This window comes from Pituophis catenifer, unplaced genomic scaffold, assembly GCF_029215685.1.
Source record: "Pituophis catenifer annectens isolate HBS135680 unplaced genomic scaffold, rPitCat1.0.hap2 SCAF_13, whole genome shotgun sequence".
In the NCBI taxonomy this organism is placed as follows: domain Eukaryota; kingdom Metazoa; phylum Chordata; class Lepidosauria; order Squamata; family Colubridae; genus Pituophis; species Pituophis catenifer.
Genome location: NW_027256893.1, coordinates 24940107 through 24961740, shown reverse-complemented (window position 1 = coordinate 24961740; position 21634 = coordinate 24940107). Strand labels below are relative to the sequence as shown.

Genomic DNA, 21634 nt, shown 5'->3' with positions numbered 1-21634 from the left:
CTGGCTGCTCCCTTTGGCCCATTTCCAAGCTCCAAAATCACGTTTCGGAGAGGCAGTGGGCAGAATTATACTCTGGGTTCCGAGGAAGGCGTAAGGATTCTGCTGGCTTTATTTTCATCCCGACTGTCCTCAGTTGGGCACCCCTGGAGAATGGGAAGACTGCCAGGGCCCAAGGAATCCCCTTTCTTACCCCTTTCCAGCCAGAACTGCAGATTCTCCTTTGACTTTGGGAGGAGGTTTGTGTGGAGATGGCGTGGGAGAAGGAGACGGCGAAGAGGAGAAGGACTGCGACCTGCAAAAACAGGCAAGACAAGCGGTTAGATCTCTCCATATCCACAGGAGGCTCCTTGGGGGTGGGGTGGGGGGGGGGGAGAGTTTCAGCTGAGTTGGCCAACTGAATTAAATCAACTGCAGGAAAGGGTGATGAATAGGTTGGATAGTTAAGGCGCTTTGCAAAATTGATATGAAAAACGATTATGGAAAAGTGAAAAACATTTTGTATAAGCAAACCAGAATGAATGTTTACAATTTTTGAGTGTTAGGTAAGGCGAGTTCACGGTTCACCTGTTTTGACTGTGGGGGAAGAGGAGGACGGCTTACAAAGAGCAGAGCAGAAATAAAGCAAGTGAATAGCCGGTATAGGAGAATATTTGTAGCTCAGGGTTGAAGCCAGGGGTCTTTGCTGCTCTCTGTGCTTCCCTTTTAAAATAATCAACCCATCGATTATCCAAGTAGTTTGGAAGCTGCCCGTGGACACACACTATGGTATCCACGCTCCACATAAGCGCAATTGTGATGTGCGACGCATCACACTTAGGAATTACAGGAGGGAAGTCATGAGGACCCACTCTCCGCTTTCATCGTGCCTTGCGTGCCAATGAGAACACACACCGAAGAATTGGCCCTTGAAGGGCAGGCAGGAAGTTACTGAATATGTGGGTGGCACATCCCAGAAGAGGCGAAACTAAGGGACACACCTCAAAAGTTTCCAGTAATCAGGGGTGGTGCTGCTATTTGGATGTCTGCCCCACGAGCCCTACTGCCTTAGTCCCACTGCAAATGCCGCCCTTTGCCAGTAAGGGGGATAGAGAGAAGGAAAAGGACGGGGAGCCTGGAAAAATGAAGCCAAACGGATTTCCACCCAGCATTCCTACCCAAGACACCATTTAGAATAGGAAAAGTGAAGGTGCCACTGTTAGCTTAAGTATAGCTGTGCTCTGCCCTGTTTGGGACCCATAATATAGGGGTGGAGGGGTTCTCTTCTCTGTGGGGTCCAGGTGGCTAAATGCCCTTCAAACTTGCTCTGATGGTGCAAAGAGACCCCCCCCCTCACCGGTTTAGACCCGGCCATTCCCCTTATTCTTGGCGGGAGGAAGGAAATCTAAGCTTGGGCCAAAGGGAGACAACTCAAACCTTTGAGCTGCTGGAGAAAAATTCCATAGAAATGAAGGAGGAATGGACTGAGATTGGGGGTGGGTGGGGGGGTAAGTGACAGCTGAAAGCATCACCGGATTTGATGCCAGTCATGAGACTCCATAAACAATCTCTGCAATTCAATAAGTCAACCTGCTATTTTACGCAGATCACAGGACTGTCATTGTTTGTTTACTCAACTCTCCTGTTTTGTCACTTTGTTGTGATAAGAAATGGGTGTCAGGTTCAACCCGAGGATTTCATAACCTTTTATCACCTACAGTTGCAGCTGCAAATGCCAACACGCAAACTTGGCAGGCACTGTGCCCGCTTGGAAATTTCCTCAATTTCTATGCTATAAAGCCCTGGAATCGGCTTCTTTGGAGAGGCGGGAATCTTCCCTGTGAACGTGTTCTGGCCTACGAGAAGCGGCCAGGAGCTCAAGGCTTGGACGAGAAATCTAGACACCCTACGGAAACTACAATGGGGTTCAACATTTGGCCCCTTCAGATATCCTTGTTCACATTCCTGGTCACATCTAGACAATCTGAGGGAGACGGATGACTAAGAAATATAAATAAAGTAACAAAATTAACATACTTCCTTTCTTTACTATGCTCTAACTATGAATTCTCTGTTCAGGATTTCATAGCTACAAGGATGTGCTGATGACCGTTAGGTGGGGCTCAGGCGGGGAGGACACTTTGACACTTACTACTCTTCGTCGTAAGGGCCTGAGAACGGGAGGACCAACCCCAGTACTCCTGCTTTGCCCTGGCGACTGCTGAGGGGGGAGAAGCCATACCTGGACCGGCTGCCTGAGAAGGAGCTGTGCCTGGAAGAGTGACTAGTATAGGAGCTATAGGAGGACGATCTGGAACGTGACCGCGAAGAACCTGATCCAGAATAGGAGGAGGAGCGGGAGGATGACCTGAAAGGGAAAGGAGGAGGGAATTTAGCAACCGGAAGATCTCCCACAGAGGTTCTGGCTTCCTGTCCTTGTTGCAAGAAGAGGCAAGGCCCGTCTCACCTTCTCTGGCCTCCAGAGACTGTAGGAACCTGTGCCCTGCTCTACTGCGGTGCATCCTTAAAAGCTGTCTTTTGAAGGGACATTGGTTATTTCCCTGCGTAGAATGGGATAGCAGCCCATCCCAAAGCTCTTGGTTGTATCCCGGTTTACACAATAAACAGCTTTCCCTACTGCTGGTTCCCGAGATCTTTTGGTCCGATCTTTAGCTAAGATGATTTTCTTCCAGAACTTTTTCTGTTAAATCCCAGGGACTGCAAGATGTGACCCAGAGGAAATAGCCGGGGTTCTTCCAGGTTTATACCTTGAAGAACCTGAGCCGGAAGCTGATGAGGCTGAGGTTTTCCGGCGCCTCCTCGCGTGGCTGGGTGAAGCGGACATGCCGTGCTTTTTTTTGGGCGATTTTGATCGGCGCCAAGGGTCCTTCCATTCATCTGCTCTCTTGGAATGAGAAGGAGTGGTTGTAGTTGCCTCCTTCTCCTTCTTTGATGGCTCAGGCTGACGGCTAAAGGACAGATTGAAAAGATAATTAGAGGGGAGACACCTTCAGCTGGGCCTCCCAGCGGCCTAACTAACCTCTTATTGAGGTCCAGAATTTTTTTTTTTTTAAAAAGGGTTAAGGTTTGTTAAGTGTTACCAATGGCCTGGGCTATTGGGTTTTTTTACACACAGTTTTCCAAATATAATTTCAAGTGGCTTATCAGCAAAAAAAAAAAAAAAGTATTATGCACAGTATATAAAAACAGCAGCCATGAGCCTTAAACATAGCAAATATAAAAACAACTAAAAAGCAAGAATTCCTTGAAAGCAGAATAATGAAAAACTCTTGAGATAGAAATCACTTTAGTGGGCATGATAAAGAGTAAGCGGAGACCAGAGGAAACTCCACGGAAGCTAGAAGCTTAAAGTTAGGTGCCATCAGCTACAAACTGCTGGAAAGCCACATGAGAAGGGAGTTTTGCCAACAAGAAAGAACTTCTGTAAATGGAGAACTCAGGGGAAACCCAACATCTATTTCACTTCTGGTCAGGTTATTCCTTGACTTTGCCAACTGTAGACACAAATCCCCAAGGAGGAGAAAGAGGCCAGAGGGGTCAGGCAAAGAGACCAAGAGGTTTGGTCCCCGCCTTCTGTCCCAACCTCTGTCCGTTTCTCAGTGTCCAAAATGGGAATGTTTACAGAACAGCCTTTATCGAAGCAAGGAATCTTTCGGGAACACCTGTTGGTTTTGTAATTTTTCTGCCCCAGCGCTTCCACCGCCATCTAAGTCTGGACGGCATTCTGCAAGTCCCCACTCATCCTTTGGGGGTCTCCGTTCAAGTAATTTTTATAAAAATTTGGAAAGCTGCAAGGATAGCAGGAAGGTTCAAGGAGCTCTTACAGGGGTTTCTTTACTTCTCGGCCATGATGCCTTATCTTCATGACCTCACAAATTAACCTTTCCTTTCCTAATGGTGTCTTTTCCCCAATACCCAACGCTTGCTTAACTCAGAATCGGCCCTGGTTTGTTGCACCAACATTCTCTTACAAGGATTCTTCAGATTCTAACTCGGGATTCTTTACATTTTTAGCAGAAATGAATGCATCTCTACCCTTGGGCCTTCTTCAGATTCACCTATAATCTCAAATAGCTGGCTGTTCCAGGTAAGAAAAATATGTGAATGGACACATTCTTCAATCTCCGGACCTAGCCGTGCTTTTTTCAGCAAGAACATTCCTGCTGAAAGAACGAAGACCGTGCTTTTCAATAACCACCTGCCATGGAAATCTGCCATGTTTCTATTTGTTTTGCTGCAACGGGCTCTTTCTGTTCAGCAGGAAACCCAGAAGGGAGAGCTGGAGCCACGCCAGGGCAATAGATTCAGGGGGAGAAAATCCCATCCAAGGGTTTCAATGCAAATGACTGCATTATTCAGACTGGAAAGCGCTATTGCACTCAGAGAAAGTTACTTCCCCCCTCCCCCCCCAATCCTTCCTCTTCCTCTTCGTATGACATAAGCAAGCCCTTTCACTCGTGGCCTAATCTTATCAGGCACGGAAGCCGAATGACGGCATTTCAGTGCAGGAATATTGAGAGAACGTGCACCTTGCAAAGTCAGAGAGCACTCTTAGAAAGGAAGTTAAAGAAAAAAAAAACCTAAGCAAGGTAACACAGTGACATCACTGCAAATTTCCCAGGATTGATGACAGGAAATGAAGGTCTGGAAATGGTTGCTCAACATACACCTAATTTAAAAGTCTGAATTAAATCTGCACACACACTTTAAAAATGTGCCCTTTGGAAATATCACGGACAACCTTTAAAACAGATGTTTAAAGATGCAGAAAGGTGTACTAGCCCAAGGAAGGGAAAATCCACAAATAAGCAATAATCTAACACTCTTAGTTGGAGAAATTAAACAAAGTTTTAAAAAAACACAAAAAAAATATACAGTAGTTGGGAACTAGCTTTCAACTCTTCCTCACCCCAGCAAGTTGGATGGCCACTGGTATCAAAAAAGAAATAGGTCTGATATATTTGGATGCAACTTGAGATATTTTGCACATGGCACAAATCAACTTATTTGTGATGTTAGTGAAGAGATTCTTGAATCACTCACATATGAAGGAATCACATACTGCAGAAAAAACTTTTATCTATTGTTTTTCGTTGTCTCTTGCCATCTATTTAGCTTTCTCAATTAAATAATAGGCAGGTGGGTGATAGGTACAGAAACAGATATAGAAATACAGTAGAGATAGATAGGTAAGTAGGTAGGTGGGTAGGTAGGTAGACAGATAGATAAGATGATAGACAGTCAGCCAGCCAGTCTAACATTTAACCAACAGAAGGAAATTTAATTTATACTCCAGTGGCTTTATGTTGCTTTAATAAACACAGAGAATGATTACTTTTTAAGCATTATCTTTATGAAACATAACTGATATTAACAAAGACTATTATTATTAATAAAGGCTGAAGCTCAAAAAAATATTGATGATGTTTCCAACAAATGGAGTCAAACTATTCTTCAAAGCACCTGAGGGTAGAACAAGAAGCAATGGGTGGAAACTAATCAAGGAGAGAAGCAATTTAGAACTAAGGAGAAATTTTCTGACAGTTAGAACAATTAATAAGTGGAACAATTTGCCTCCAGAAGTTGTGAATCCTCCAACACTGGAAGCTTTTAAAAAGATGTTGGATAACCATCTGTCTGAAGTGGTGTAGGGTTTCCTGCCTAAGCAGGGGGTTGGACTAGAAGACCTCCAAGGTCCCTTCCAACTCTGTTATTCTATTCTATTCTATTCTATTCTATTCTATTCTATTCTATTCTATTCTATTCTATTCTATTCTATTCTATTCTATTCTATTCTATTATTCTATTCTTTCTAAAATACTGATTATTCTTAGGAATAACTGCAGCTCCCTATGCTATATTTCAAATGACTTGAGGGTGTGCGTGTTTTTCTTTTAAAAACACTTTTCATTCAAATAGGATCAATTCATTTTTAAAATAGACCAATGCATGTTTCAAAAAAACTTTCCTTATACTTTTACTATCCCTGAATCATCATACATTGCTTTAGATAACTCTGTGGAACAAATGTTGATTTTAAGTGGTTTTATAACTGTAATCATTGACTTTCAAGTGCATCATGGGGCTTTCTCTCTGTGTCCCTTGAAGTCAGCTAGGGAAGGCTCACAGGAGTCAACAAGGCTACTAAAGCCCCACCTCTGTACTTAAGGGCACGAGCGAACACCGCTCTGCTAGCCTCTGTCTTCAAATCATTTGTGTCCAAGCTATCAAATTTTTGCCTTCTTGCTGAGCTTGGCTGCTTGAATTGAGGCTGGGAATTTTGAGCTGAAGAGCCTGTTGCTCTGCCTCCCCCAAGATAGCCCTGATGCCACAAAGAAAAGTGAAAAAAGATAAGAATTGTGCATCACCAGGCAGATGGTTACATTTCCATATGCTTGGCCAAAACGTCTCATGAGAACAAGGATGGCTCCAAGGATGGATTTCAGGCATCTAAGACAGGACCCTACACAAGTCTTTGTGGACCAGGAAAGAGGCTCTTGTTCATGACAGTGTGATATTTCCTGTGAATGAGGAAGATTTCTTGGCACGATCCAGGAAAGAAAATAGGACCAACATCGACCAGCAGATTACTAATCAAGAGGGACCTCATGACAACCGAGGAATCCAAGAATTGCAGGCACCCGTTCTTGCTAAACCTTCTTGCAAGGTCGTGACTCTTTCTGTATGCAAAACACAACTGTGTCATTCCAGTTGCATGACCTGAGCGGGACACTCCCTTCCGGCAGGGAGCCTAACACTTTCCCATTTACTAAGCTCAGCCTGGGACCAGGCGAAGCCTTCAGTGAGTGCAGAAACACGAGGAAGACTCAGGTTTCTTCCGCTGGAGGAACGAGCCTTCGCCATAAATTAAAAAGCTCCTTGGATGAGAGAGAGGGTGGCATTGTCAATTCAAGAGAAGAGGAGCAGGGAGAGGGACTGGGTGGGTGGAGGAGAAGGAAGCCGTGTTTTTAAAATCTCTAATGGATCTACATGGAATTTAAATCCACGTGGAATTTCTTACAGACCAGTCATACTATATTCAGTATTATCATCAACCGGCATCTATGAACTCTCCAATCACCCAGAACAGGACAAATAAATCAGCTTTCAGATGCCACCTTCTGACTAAGAGCCAGGGAGAAATCAAAGTTACGCAAAAGCTTTAGAGCTGCTTTTTTTGCAGAGATACTAAAAAAAGCTCGCCGTTTAAGGCCACAGATGCTAAATTTTGTCTACATGAAAAGAAGCAAAAAACGTCTGTAGCCTTCCTTTGCTCAATCTGGAGGCAGGTGACAAGGCCACTGGCAAACTTGCACCAGGGACCGAACATTCAAACAGAGTATTGAAAGCTGAGTGACGGTGGCCTCTGAATGTCTGGCCATGCCATTTGATTGGAATACAGGTACACCTCGACTTAGAATAGTTCGCTTAGTATCCGTTTGAGGTTACAACAGCACTGAAAAAAGGGACAGGACCGTTTTTCACACCTACGACCCTTGCAGTATCTCCACAGTCACGCGATCAAAATCCGGACGCTTGGCAACTGACTCGTATTTATGACGGTTGCAGTGTCCTGGGGGGGGTGGGGGTGGGGGTCACGTGATCCCCTTTTGCGACCTTCCGATAAGTGACGGGGAAGCCAGATTCACTTAACAATGTGTGACTAACTTAACAACTGAAGGGATTTACTTTAACAACTTTGGCAAGAAAGGTTATTAAATCGGGCAACAAGAGTCCCTTAACAAGTGTCTCGCTTAGCAACAGGAATTTTGGGCTCAATTGTACAGTAGTTGTAGGCCGAGGACCACCTGCAATCTGATTTGGTTGAAGAAGGCGGTTAACCTCGTTTCTAGAAAGTCCAAAATTGACAAACGTCTCTACAAAACCAAATGATGTGAGTCAGCTGCCCTTTTGAAGAGACTCCTTCGTAGAGGATGAGTGAAACAAAACCTAACAGGTATAATTAGGAGAAAAAAATTGGCCACTGGGCAGGGTTTTTCTTTCTCAAAGGTCTTTGGATGGACTTTGGCAAAATCCTTCAATTAGCAGAGATTATCTTCAAAAAAAAATCTGACCAGGAAAGAACAACCTGTGATTAAATAGACCGAATTTCGTGATTTTTTTTCTTTTTAAAAAACCCTAATTTTAGCCTAAATTGCTTCCTTTGGCAGTAAATCAATTTGCCAAAGACTGGCAGCCTTCCCATTGGTGCCTCTGCTGTTCTTGCCCTTTCCGTTTCCCCTCCTTCCCCTTTGGAGGCCAGAGAGAAAGGAAAGGAAGAATTCTTTTCAGCCCATTTAGATGAAATCACGGTGAGCTCAAACACACCCCTTCACCTGCTACAACTGCCAGACCGCATCATCTGAATTTCCTGGCCCGGATTCTTGCCTCAGCTTCAGTTTTCACAACCAGATACAAGTGACGGAGCAGCAAGGAAAACCCTCGGATGTATCATCACTTTCTGCCAACTCACTTAGGGTGGTTTGCAGGGGATCATTGGGCATGAGCTTCACCCAACCACCCTACCAGGAGCGGGAGAGTCCGAGGCCACCATTGATAAGGTGAAACGCGAGGAGTTGGGTGGTCGAAAAGGGATTTGAGGCAAGGCTTTGCCAGCTCCGCACAATGGAAAACCTGTGCCAGCTCCAGCCCTCGCCCGCCCGCCCCCGTGCCAACGGATTTAGAGGAGGCTCGGAGGATGGAGCAATGGGAGAGTCCAATCTCCACTCAGACAGGAAGTTCCTTTAGGGCGGGGCTGAACCACCTGTGAACTCTCAGCCTAATTTACACCCTTGGTAGGTAGGGTGGAGAGGGAATCTGTTCCTTCCACTCCCTGGAGCAGAGGTGGGGAGCCAGGGCCCTTTTATGACTTATGGTCTTCAACTTCCATAATGCCTGTGCCAGCATGGTGGAGCATGCCTGCCTCAGGAATTCTGGGAGCTGAAGTCCACAAGTCATAAAAGGGCCCCACTTCCCTGCCCCGGAGCAACTGAGGATGCAACTGCTAAGGAATCACAGAAATTAGCAATAAACAAGGAATGTGAAGAGCTCCTGAAGGAAACCAAGTTGCAAATTTGCCACTTCCGCCCTGAGCCCAAAACCATTTACAGGTAGTCGACTTACAACGGTTTGTTTAGTGACTGAAGTTACAACGGCATTGAAAAAAGTGACCCATGATCCTTTTTCACACTTACGACCATTGCAGCGTTCCCGTGGTCACCTGAACAAAACTCAGAGGCTTGGCAACTGGCATGTACTTAGGACAGGTGCAGGGTCCCCGGCAACCAATACTTGCGGATCCATTGTGGTCATAAGTCAAGGACTATCTGTACCTTGGCAAGGAACATCCCTACAAAAGCTAAACCTGCAGTCTTTTCCAGCTTTATCACCTGGAGCTCCTTCGGGTGGAAATTAAGGCCAGGAATCTCTCATCTGCAGAGCAAGTTCTCAATTATTGAATTGTTATTAAATGGACACTCAGGGCAGCCACCTCTCAACCAAAACATGGCTTCCTCCGTTTTGTTCTTCCCAACAAATCTAAGATATTTAACAACACCTTGCTTTGAAATCCCATTTTTTCAAAAAAACAAAAACAAAAACACCAAGTCCTTGCTAAAGTTTCTTCTTCTTCTTGTTAGGTTTTTAGACTTGAGGAAATCTGTCTCATGGCAGATGACAGAAATGGAGTCAGTCTTACATAAGAGGCATTCTGGAATCTCCATCAAGTCACATGACTCTTTGGGTAGCATCAATCCAAAACTACGCAAGAGGACAAAGTTGCCAAGAGCTGAGCCAAGGTTTAATGATTAGGGAAAGCACAGCAGTCTATAAATAAACTCAATTAAAGTGAAGTCACTTCTACTCCAAGGAAGAAGCCGGCTAGTTAAATAGAAAGAATACACATGGAACAATTCTCTAGATTGCTTTCTTCTTAGAACATTATATTAAGAACTATAATTAAACACCAGTTTATGGAAAACACAGAAACATGTGACCTTGACTATGGGTAATAAAGCAACCTATATTGAGTAAAAGGATTGCAACTAATTAAACACGGCATAATAAAAATAAGCATTCCTGAAAGACAAAAATAAAATCTACTTCCCACTTGTTCAAATATCAACCTAGTATGGTAGGTAGATTTGCAGATAAACGGATGAGATCTGCTGGAATTGCAATAGGAAAGAGCCACTTTCCTCTTGTTTTGGAGGAGAAAAATCGTAAATGCAGGAGGTTTATTGAATGACTCTTTATATGAATCTTTACTCAACTATATTCTATTTTGAAGTTTTAAAGAAGAGATTGGACCACCATTTGTCTGGGATGAACTTACTACCAAGAAAATTGGTAGAGGATTTAAGCATGATTCTCCAGAATTAAAGGCATGTAACATTGGAGCCAATTTCTGGAAGATTAAGGCTGTATTTATTTTTAACTTACTTTAATTAATTCAATTTATACGGCTTCCCATCTCATGGAAAGTGACTCTGGGCAGTGTACAACAACCCAATAAAACAGCATATACAGAAAACAATTAGTACTATTGTGTAACAATGATTTAAAAAGCATTAAAAACACCGAGCAACCTCAGGAACCCCGAAAACCAAGTTTTTATCAAATCCTCTCCAACGTCCCCTCCCCCACCGGGAAATCAGACCAAATTACGGAGGCCCACCTGGGGTCTTTTTGGAAAACTAACAATGGGGTAAATCTCAGAGGGAGCACAACGTGGTTTCCTCTCCAAGGGGGAAAGGCTCAGCAGCCTGGAAAAATTGGCTTTTAGCAATCGGTGTACATTTCAGTCTTACATCAACAGGACTTCACCAGATTATTCACACACATTCATACTTCAGAGTGAAGCAGAGGTTGGGACACAATGCACTTTCCTGGCACGCTTAGACTCATCCCAAGCCAAGCCATCGAGGCTGTTGGCACAGCTCAAGGCCAAGAATGCCAGAAATGACAGGGGAGGGGTCTGGCAGTCCTCGGGCCGGGCTCACTGCTCTGCCAAGAGCCAAGAACGCAAAGCTGGAGAGGCAACTGGCATGGAGAAAAACACACCGCACAGAATAACAGAATAGCAGAGTTGGAAGGGACCTTGGAGGTCTAATCTGACCCCCTGCTCAAGCAGAAAACCCTATCCTGGGTGTCGGCAACCCACGGCTCCGGAGCCGCATGCGGCTCTTTGGGCCCTCTGCTGTGGCTCCCTGTCCCATCACTGGTTGGCCCCGCCCCTCACCCTTTTTATTTTTTTAGATATTTTTGGAAATCTGGGCTGGCTGAGGAACGATTGCCAGCCGTGGCGGAGGCTTCCCTTTGGGCGACCCTCCTCCCCCTCCTCCTCTTGTGACCCCCTGGTGGGCTGTGGCTTAGCCGGGAGCATGCACACGTGTGGGAAGACCCTCCTCAAGTGAGCGCCAAAGTGCAGGAAAAGCACGCGCAGGGCAGGCGGCCATTCTCTTAAGGACAGACACAGTGTGCGGTGAGAGAGAGAGAGAGACATAGAGAGAGAGACACACAGACCCTCTGCCAATCTCTTCTTAAAAACTTCCAATGCTGGAGCACCCACAACTTCTAAAGGCAAATCGCTCCATATTTCTAAGTTGCTTCTCTCCTTGGTTACTTTCCATCCATTCCTTCTTGTCCTGCCTTCAGGGGCTTTGGAGAATAGGTTGGCCCCCTCTTCTTTGTGGCAGCCCCTGAGATATTGCTATGATGTCACCACTAGTCCTTCTTTTCATTAAGTTAGACATACCCAATTCCAGCAACCGTTCTTCATATGAACAGAAATAAAAGCCTGTATTTAGGACAACTCTGCGGGATGCATCATTCCAATCTGTTCTCAAAAAAACCCACAACAACCTTCTAACCCCACCGATACCAAGAAGAGCCCACATTCTGCACCAATTATTCAAACTGCTTAAAAGAAGGGAAGGAGTTTTTTGGGAAGAAGGACAAAGACACAGGCGAACCCCCAGAATCCTTCTGTAATTTGCGACGGAATCAGACAACCTTCCCAAAAGAGATTTTCTAAATTCTCCAAGCAGGGGCCTGTGCTTCTCCAGCCTTTGGGGATAACCCCGATCCTAACTCTGCCAAACACATGCCTGGCTATGCTCTAAGGAGATATTCTTCTGAGCTGAGAGCCACCAGGAACTGAGAAGCATGCCACTAGACCAGGTCTCCAAAGTTGCAACTTTAAGACTCGTAGACTTCAACTCCCAGAATCCCCCAGCTACTGGGAAATTCTGGGAGTTGAAGTCCATGAGTCTTAAAGTTGCTGAGTTTGGAGACCCCTGCACGAGACCATCAAACGCAATCCATACCTGGCTGGCTGTGGCGATCGAGGCTTTGGCTTCTCTTTCTCTTTCTCACGCTCTTTCTCCCGTTCCCGATCTCTGTCCCGGTGTGGGCGTTCCTTGTCATCTCGCTTGATGCGCTCCCGCTCCCTCTCCCACTCTTCTTTCCGCCTCTGGCGCTCCTTGTCCCGCTCCCGCTCCCTTTCACGCTCCCGCTCTCTTTGCCGCCTTTCTCGCTCCCGTTCCCGCTCCCTCTCTCGCTCCCGTTCCCGCTGCCGGTTCTCCCGATCCCTCTCTCGCTCCCTTTCCTGGGGAAGGAAAGAAAGAATAAACCAGGTTACAGGTTACCTTTGACCCACAGCAAGTCTTGAATCATATCACACCAAGGAAAGTCTTTAGTTGGTTCTACAACACTTAATGACTTCATTCTCTGGATATTTACTCTCAGAGGCCCACCATTCAACTAATAAAATTACAGGTTGTTCCTCCCCAAGCTTTGTTCCAATCTTTATGTGTATAAAAGCCACACTTCTTGTTTCTCAAAATTCCTGGAGCAATTTGAGACACACAAGCAAAAAATGCTGGCTAATGGATGGAGAGACTGCAGGTAGTCCTCGACTTACAACAATTCATTTAGTGACTGTTCAAAGTTACAACGGCACTGAAAAAAGTGATTTATGATCTTTTTTCACACTTAAGGCCATTGCAGCATCCCCAGGGTCACCTGATCAAAATCCAGATGCCTGGCAACTGAGTCATATTTATGACGGTTGCAGTGTCTCCGGGTCATACGATCCCCTTTTGTGACCTTCTGATAAGCACATTTTATTTAACAACCGTGTTGCTAACTTAACAACTGCAGTGAGTCACTTAACAAATGTCACTTAACAAAAAAAGTCATAAAAAGGGGCCGAAAGTCACTTAATAACTATCTCACTTAGCAACATAGGAATTTTGGGTTCAATTGTAGTCATAAGCCGAGGACTGCCGGTATTGCTACAGCCAAATGGGTTGTTAAGCTTGAGCCTCTTCAGAACAAGCACCTGTCTGAAGTCAAAGAGGAAGCCCAGCCCGGGGCAGGCACTTACCTTGCTCAGTCTGTAATTGCGGTAGGGGTCTGGGTCGGTGTACTGTACCCTGAAGTTCTCATACTGCCCTCCCCGCCAGAAGCGTTCTATTTCATAATCGTAGTAGGGATCGGAATATGGATCGACCCTGCAGAGCAATAGAAGGAACAGGAGCGAGTAATCCCATATTGTTCTCATCAGTTATTGGCTGCAGGGTCATATTCAGCCATCACCACTTGAAAGCAAGAAACATGTTTCCCTGGGAACTCCCTTTTGCAAGAATCATACGAGCAAAAAGAGCCACCACCACCCCTTCCCAAATTCCAGATTCAGGCAAATTGTATTAGCTTTTCAACGGCCGCCTCCCACAGTCTTTTGGGATTCATCTTTGAAAAAGAAATGGAAGATGCTCTAAGGAAGAGAAGGCCCTCATTAAGGAAAGGGCTTCAATGGGTCAGTAGACCATACTTGGCTGATGCTTATGCTAAGAAGGGTTTAGTGAGAGGCCTCTATTATTTATGACTCCCCTTCTCTGGGAAAAAATGAAGAATTAAGAGCAGAGTGCTCATCACATCATTAGTTACTTAATTAGCATATTAACAATTAGCCCAAGCAAATACTTGAAAACAAGCCTTTCTGGATTATTCCTGAAGTCAGCACAGTGATAACTTTCTATGAAAAATGCTCATTGTAATCAGTGACTGAGCCACATGGAAATAACAACAAATGGCCCCTGACAAATGGATTTTGGAATAGGCTTTGGAAAGTGTAGGATTTCTGTTCTGCTTGCTCTCCTTCCTTCTGAGATGTCTTCAGGAAATGCCATCTATTTTTTGTACTCATGTACGTAATTATTTAGAAGTCTTGCCATTGCTGTAAATGTTGCCAAGAGGTTGCCAACACATGGCAACCTCCAAACAAACAGGCATGCCAGCACAAAAGGGCCAGATGGAAACAAAGAACTCTGCAACCACTGACACTGAGATAAGAATTATGAAGAATCAAAATGAAAGTAACATTGGCCTGATTATGAATGAAAGAGCAACAAGGGATTGCTTACCCGTAATTAATGTTCTCTTTGACATCCGTGTCACTAGTAGTTTTCAGGAAACCGGTGGAAAAAAACAGATTTATGAATCAATTAGCCATAATCACATGTGTCTCAAAGCAAACTGAAATTGTTTCAAAAATAGATTCTTAGGGAAGTGAAATGATGCAAACTGGGAAAAATTTCCAACTGACCAAACCACTTGAGATGTACTTAGCATTTTTGACACCTTTAAAAAACTATGTTTATTTATTTATTTATTTATTTATTTATTTATTTATTTATTAGTCATATTTCTATGCCGCCCACTCTCCAAGGACTCTCCGAGGACTCTGGGCGGCTTACATCAAAGACAGTATACTAAATAGCATATTGCCCCCAACAATCTGGGTCCTCATTTTACCCACCTCGGAAGGATGGAAGGCTGAGTCAACCTTGAGCCAGTGAGATTTGATCCGCTGATCTGCTGAACTAGCAGTCAGCTGAAGTAGCTGCAGTACTGCACCCTAACCACTGCGCCACCTTGGCTCTTTAATGTTATTTTAATCTTTGAAGTAGCCTTTAGTCCAAAGCAGTGAAAATCAATATATACATAGAATTTTATAATCTAACTTTTGAGAATCCAACAAATGAGCATAAAATGAAGCCCCTGAAAGAGACTGCACCTCAGTTTTAGAAAAAGTTCCCTCCAGAAAAATATAGCAATGAAACATTACCCACCCTAGAAAGTTTCCTATGTGGATCATTTGAAGAGATTATCAATAATATTTCAAGAATTTTAAAGGCATGTTTTAGAAGAACAGCCAATTCAGAATAATGTCCTGAAGTGGAAAAAACAAATATGGGCCCATTATTAGGGACCTTACTAGGATCAATGGCCAGAGCACTTGCAAATCTGTTTAGTCAACTAGTCTGGGTCTTGAATTAATGATGACAAATTAAAAGAAAAGATATACCTTTGCAGAATTTATTTACTGTTATGTTTCTGATGCCAATGTCTGCATTTACATGTAGTGCAACTAAGGATGTGAAGAAGAAGCCACTGGCCCCATCATACCTAGCCTTAAAAGAGTTTCTTTGGCTTTATTATCCTAGAGAGGGCTTTGTGAAGGTGATTTAAGTCAACTGGAGTGGCTCAGAAAGACTGGGATGAGACCCCAGATGAAAGGATCTATGATCCAGACATACGAATCCACTCAAAACTGCCAGAGACACTTAAACCTCCTTCACAAAGCTCTCTCCAAGGTGGCCCTAACTCTTTTAAGGTTAGGTATGATGGACCAGGGGCCTCTGACTTCTTGAATGGAAGGGCACATCTTAAACCCAGCCACTGTATTGAAAGATGCTCCAAGAACCACAAGGAGCAGTCAGAGCAAAACCTGCACGTGGGAAGCAGGAGTGGGCTGCTGCAACAGTACCCAATGTGTTCCACATAAAGCACCTGAAGCAGGCAGACCTGGGGGTGATTTTCAACAAGGCAGAAAACGCAACCATTGATGAAATGCAGCTATTCCGTTCTACATGCGCAGTGCTGCCGTCAGGATCCAAAGGGTCGCTTCAGATAGCAGGATGGGCGGTGCATAAATTTAATCCATGAATAAACGGCTATGCAGGTGATAAAACCACACCAGGCTGCAGGCACACTGGGTTGGGCCCTGCAAACAGTAGCAGCCAAGACAGGATGGGACAACAGTGCAAGAGCCGGCTCACTGATCAGCCAACAGCACCCTCTGGTGGATGGCAGAGGGACTGGAGAGGAAGGCACAGAGAGAGGCAGCAGGCCCCTTACCTTGAATCCCGCACGTCCCGAGTGATGCGATAGTTCCAGTCTCGTAAAAATTCATTTTCCTTGTCGAATTCGCGTTCATCTTCCCCAATCGTTACTGTAAACCGTTTTTCTTCAAAATCGGGTTCTTGTTCTTTCCTCATGGTAGCCTTTTTCAGCACCTGGCGGGGGGAGTGGGCAGGAGCATTAGTTTCCCAAAGGGATGACGACATAGGCACAGCATCCCTCCCCAGCCTGACACCTCCAGAGGTATGGGGGCAGCAACTCCAGAATTCCCAAGTGGCACATCCAAAATGCCTGCACATCTGGAAGTCACTGGCTGGGAAAGCTGCATTGTGTTTTAGAATAATATGGAATTTTCAGATTAAGATTCTGAACACCTGGCCCCTTTTTTAGAACCACAAAGGCTGAATCTTATTTCTTTATGTTAGAGTTGCACAACGCACCTGGAAATAAACACGCTTTTTGTTTCCCCGACAGTTGAGTTAAACAACTTTGAGGATGAATCTTGAGTACCATTCATTCAGCGCTGTTGCAACTTCAGTCACTGAATGAGTGGTTGGTAAGCGAGGACAACCAATAAAGGGACTTCTCAGCCCTTCCTCTCCCCTGTTCTGCACAAGGAGCAAGAAGAACCAGCTTACCTCCTTTGCGTGTCGGAGGCCCCGTTCCCAGGCACTTTCTGTTGGAGGGTCGGGAGGTGGGGGAGGGAAGATTTCATCCACACCGGGCCCTCCCTGTTAAGAAAGAGGGGAGGAAGATTCCAATGATGTTCATTGTCACAAAGCCATCTTTTTTTTATTCCAGAAAAGCTATCAGCTGCTAGGTGATTGGTCTCACTTTGCTCCTAGGTTGCCTGTAAGCAACTACAGTGTTTTCCACACGTGCAGCATGGCTCAGGTGGACTGGATTCTTAGTCCAGAAGAGAAACTGTATAAACACTGAAGTATCCGGCTTCCCTCTGCTCCAATCAGGGTTGCTTGTACAGGACTTCCAGTATCTCTGCTCTTCTATTATTAGACCCACAATGTTCTAGCACAAGATCCCCAAATGCACACCACGCTTATTACGTGGCCAGGTGGACTGGCTCTGCCATCTCCTGCTCCTCCTGTATGTCTTGTGCTCATTATCCATTTGAAACAAGGGGCGGTAGAAGAGACATTTAGCAACCATCCAGGGGTTTTTGTTTTCCCCAAATTCTCATACCATAGATAGGGTCACAGCATCCTCAAATTCAGGCAATAAACACTGATACAATACTGTACCCAAGGGTTGGCTGGCATCAGAGGGTGAGGACCAGGGCCAATAGGAGGGGCACCATTAGAAGAGAAAGGAACTGGCTTGGTAATCAGAGAGTAGTTTCCTTTGTCATTCACACCAGGATGAATAAATCGGCAGTTTATGCCCCAAGTACAGTTCCCTATGGAGAAATAAGCAGAAGGGTTTAAAAAAAGGCTCAGACAAAACACACTTCACATAAACCGCAGGATACCTGTCTGAGAAAGTCTGTCTACACAATGCAACCCTTCTCTTGCCTTGTCCTGTTCTTCAACCACTGAGTTATGTGAAGGAGATTCTTCTAGAGAATTGTTTGGTTTATTTAAAGAAATTGTATTCTGTACTTCAAATCTTTTCCTTGCACGGCTTGCACTATGAAGTAAAACAACCGAAAAAAAGACTACATACAAAAAAAAATATATTCAAAAATTGAAACTGCAGCAGAAATCGCATGAGAACCAAAGAACCACACCAAAGATTTTTTTTAAAAAAAAATGGTTGCCACCCAAACAATCAACAATGGCAATTGTGCTAAATTCATGTCGATCAAAATAGTTGTGTAATGCTGATAGCTATACTACGTTTCCATATGCTGAGACAGTGTTACTGGATGAGGGTTACTGTCTTTAAGCTCCATGTTTGAGCTTCTTTAAAGCATTTGAATACTGAGAGATTTCGGTGTAAGCATTTTGGTGTAAGGTGACCTCTGACAGCTAGAAACCATCTAAGGAACAGAGGAGAAGCCACAAGATTCTGGGGGGTGGCTGTCCAAGAAACGGAGGTTCCTTGCTGTTGCTCGGGAGGGACACAATTGGCTTTAATGTGTACCTTTCACAAAAAAACGGCAGGTAAGACGTGGCCTCATTTTTCTGTCATTGGGATCTTTCACTTCTCCCTCCTCCAGGTCATCATCCTGAAAGACAGAGAGAGACAGGAACTCAGAAGGCAGAAGCCGCAATGACAGCAAGCCTTCAACCTCGAGAACTGGAGCAATCCAAGAAGATGAGAAACCAGAGAAGGAAGATGGATTCCCACAGCCCACGTGCTCCTCAACATGTGAATGGTTATAAGAGGACACTCACATTTGATCTCCCCAACTTCTTCTGATGCTCCTTGCTAGCATTCTCTTCTAACCCTCTACGCTCAGGCTTTTGAAAATGGTCAAGCAGAAAGTTGGCATTTTGGTTTCAAGGCCAACTTGGTCTTCCTTTCAGAACTCTCCTCAGTCCAACCACTGAGCAATACGTCTTTCTTGCTCTCATTCTGCAGGCTTAACTGTGATAACATCAGCACCACCTACCCTTAAAAGACTCAGCAGACGACTTAACTCATCTTCAAAAAGGTGAAACAGATCTTGCAACATGGGGTAGAATAAGTAAGCATGGAACTGAAAGCTAGCACTAAGAAAATGGAATGTTCTTTGCAACAACTTTCTAAATTGATATTGGAGGCCTCAGATAATAAAATGCTGATGCCATTTCTCCAGAATCTATGCCAATCTAAGAATTTAGCCCCTGCAACAACCAATGATGTCAACGAAAGTCATGCTTTCCTTAAGCACTTTCAGAGGGAATTACATTGTTAGAAGAAACTTTTTGATTTCCGAATAAGATAGATATTAACTATCATCTGGCAGGAAAAGCTGTGGTTCAGAGCTTCTCAGCCATGTCAGCTAATCTGCACTTGGCTTCCTTGTCCCTTCCTACTTCAAGTATGCATCACAACAAGTCTCCCTCTTTTCTCCTGGGAGGAAAACAATTGCTGCTTTGCAACCTCAGATGTTATCTGGGTATCTACAGGGCTCTTAGGACCACCCCTTTCCAATCCAGACCAAGGGCACTTGCCAAGCTGGATGTCTATGAAATGACAGATCGTTCTACTGCCATCAGGGGCTGAGCTTGACCAGTAGAGTGATAGAAAATGGTGCCAAGATTCAGCAACTGCTCCCAGGATTCTGAACGCAAATGTTGCTACGTGCCAAAGAATTAGAGCAGCTTCCCAATTCTTGCAATGGTCATACTGTGGAAAGTTTGGCAGTTGAAACCTATGCATTGGAGGGTGCCTGGTTTGAGAGAATTAACTCCACCCCCAACCTTTGGCTCTGCTTGTTCCGAAGCATTTGAGGTTTATAGCAACTCAAGGGCTTTTCTGAGAAATGAGGTCAATAACCCCCCCCCGCTTTTCATAACCCAAACTGATCAGCAACTACTTGCACAGAAGCAATGCAAGTCTTTCATTATTATGTTGCTGATTCTTCTGAGTAGTTAAAACATTTATGACGTAAGGAAATGGCTAGATTTGAGTGACCCAGCAATGTTGTGCTTTTGGAATAAGCTGGTGCACGTCTAGATCCCACTTGAGAAAACAGCCCTTTATCGACCTTTCTGTATTGCAAAGGGCTATGGGAACCCGTTTTCTCCCAGGGACACTCTTGGTGGGGAGGAGGGGGAACGCAGAAGGGACCTGAACTTACATCAATCTCGCCATCATCAATTTCTCCATCTTCTTCCTTCTTCTTCTCCTTGGGAGGCTCCTGCCCATCCTTCTCATTGTTGCTTTTGGGGGTAGGCTGTTTTTCATCTCCCAGAGGCTCGTCTCCCTTTTCTTCTTCCTCCTCCTCCTCCTCCTCCCCCACAGCCTTGTCAGCCTCATCGTCTGCAGGAACAGTGCTAGGCTCCTCGGGAACCTCCTCATCATAATCCAGTTCATGCTCATCCAGTTCCCGAATGACCGAGGAGGCTTCATCACCCAGGTCATTTGCCCCCTCTTCCACTTGCTCAACACGCAGGGAGGACTTGAGTGGTTGGCTTTGATCATTATGATCAGAGTCCGGAGACTTGGTTTCACTTAAACGCTCCTCTTCCTCTGAGGGAAGGCCTTCCTCCTCCCCATGGCTCAATGTTCTAGTTGCCCGATCTGCACCTTTTCCCAAAAAGGCACCCTGTCCTTCCTCCCCATCCTGCTCTGAACTACTCCCTTTCAGGATTTCATCATCAGAGGGCTGGTGGTCATCCTCCTCTTCGTCTTTCTCACTGGGAGAGTGGGGGTTTTGCTCAAGTGTTTCAGAAACATCCATCAGGACCCACTAGTCTGGAAGAGAGAAAAGGCTCAGATTAAAAAAAGGACAAAAGTGGATTCATAGCAGTTTCTTAACTACAGATTGTTAAACTGTCACGTCAACTTTTTTAGCTTGCAATGCACTTCACCACCCCATATTTCAATGCTGGCCCACGAAAGTGAAAGAGCGTGAATGAGATTCTCAAAGAAGAGCTGTTTTGTAGTATCTAAAGGCCAAAGTCAATCAAAAACATTGACAATTGTTTCCTGACAAGATTTTAACTTTTTAACAGAAACTGTCCATTTCTGACCACAAATGAAGTCATCTATCTATAAATTAAAGTAGCAAGAGGGAGACAGACGCTCCCCTCCTGCAGCCAAGTTAAGAATGCACCCCATCACCCTGTCAACGCAAGCAGAGGACCATAGAATCCATCATCCCCTACAGTCCATCCAATGGAATATAGTCCCACAGACCTTGGAAGAGACCACAGTTCCAGCATCGCCCACCCGCTTTCCAGATGGGTCAAAAGGCGGATCCCCCACCCCAGTCTCGTGAGGAGCTCCGCCCCACCGGCCAAGGAGGATGGGAGGCGCAGGCCGAGACCGCAGCCCCCGCCCGGGCAAAGGTGGCCCCTGGGCTGCACCCGGCCCTCCCCGGCCCTCGCCTTCGGGGGATCGGAGCCAGCCCCGAGCCCATCCGGCCTGGCGGGCTGCAGGGGATGGGAGTTGTAGTCCGGCGCCTGCGGAGGCGGTCATCCTGCGGCCCGCGGGTGCCCTCGAGGTCCTGGCCAGCGAGACCCAGGGGATGGCTCTGGGGGCGCCGGGGCGTGGAGGCCGCAGCCCGCTCGTTCGCCCGGGGCTCGGGCCTCAGGCAGGGCCTCCCCGGAGGAGCAGCCAAGCGACAGGCAGCGACGCCCCCGGCGCCTCCCCTGAAGGCTCGATGCCGGCCCCGGCACCCCCGGCCCGTAAGCGGGGCCCGCCGCTCCTCACCTGGCCGAGCGGGAGGGGGTCGGGGGAGGGAGCGGGGAAGCGGCTCCGGGAAGCGGCGGGGCGCGCGACAAGGCCTCTACTGGCGGCAGAGCAGGGCGGCCATGGCGTG

At 45.6% G+C, this 21634-nt stretch overlaps 1 protein-coding gene across 1 annotated transcript in view; it reads right to left on the bottom strand.

Moving 5' to 3' along the window:
• Nucleotides 1-21634, bottom strand: part of ZC3H18 (zinc finger CCCH-type containing 18) — a 28354-nt gene extending 6720 nt beyond the window's left edge. Inside the window, exons 1-12 of the mRNA XM_070953055.1 lie at nt 21526-21634; nt 19949-20565; nt 18304-18388; nt 17463-17617; nt 16842-16934; nt 16201-16358; nt 14424-14456; nt 13385-13511; nt 12324-12604; nt 2745-2945; nt 2219-2344; nt 191-292 (exon numbers count right to left, since the gene is read on the bottom strand). Coding sequence (XP_070809156.1) covers nt 191-292; nt 2219-2344; nt 2745-2945; nt 12324-12604; nt 13385-13511; nt 14424-14456; nt 16201-16358; nt 16842-16934; nt 17463-17617; nt 18304-18388; nt 19949-20551 — 1964 coding nt within the window. The 5' untranslated portion in view covers nt 20552-20565; nt 21526-21634. The remainder of the gene's footprint in view (nt 1-190; nt 293-2218; nt 2345-2744; nt 2946-12323; nt 12605-13384; nt 13512-14423; nt 14457-16200; nt 16359-16841; nt 16935-17462; nt 17618-18303; nt 18389-19948; nt 20566-21525) is intronic.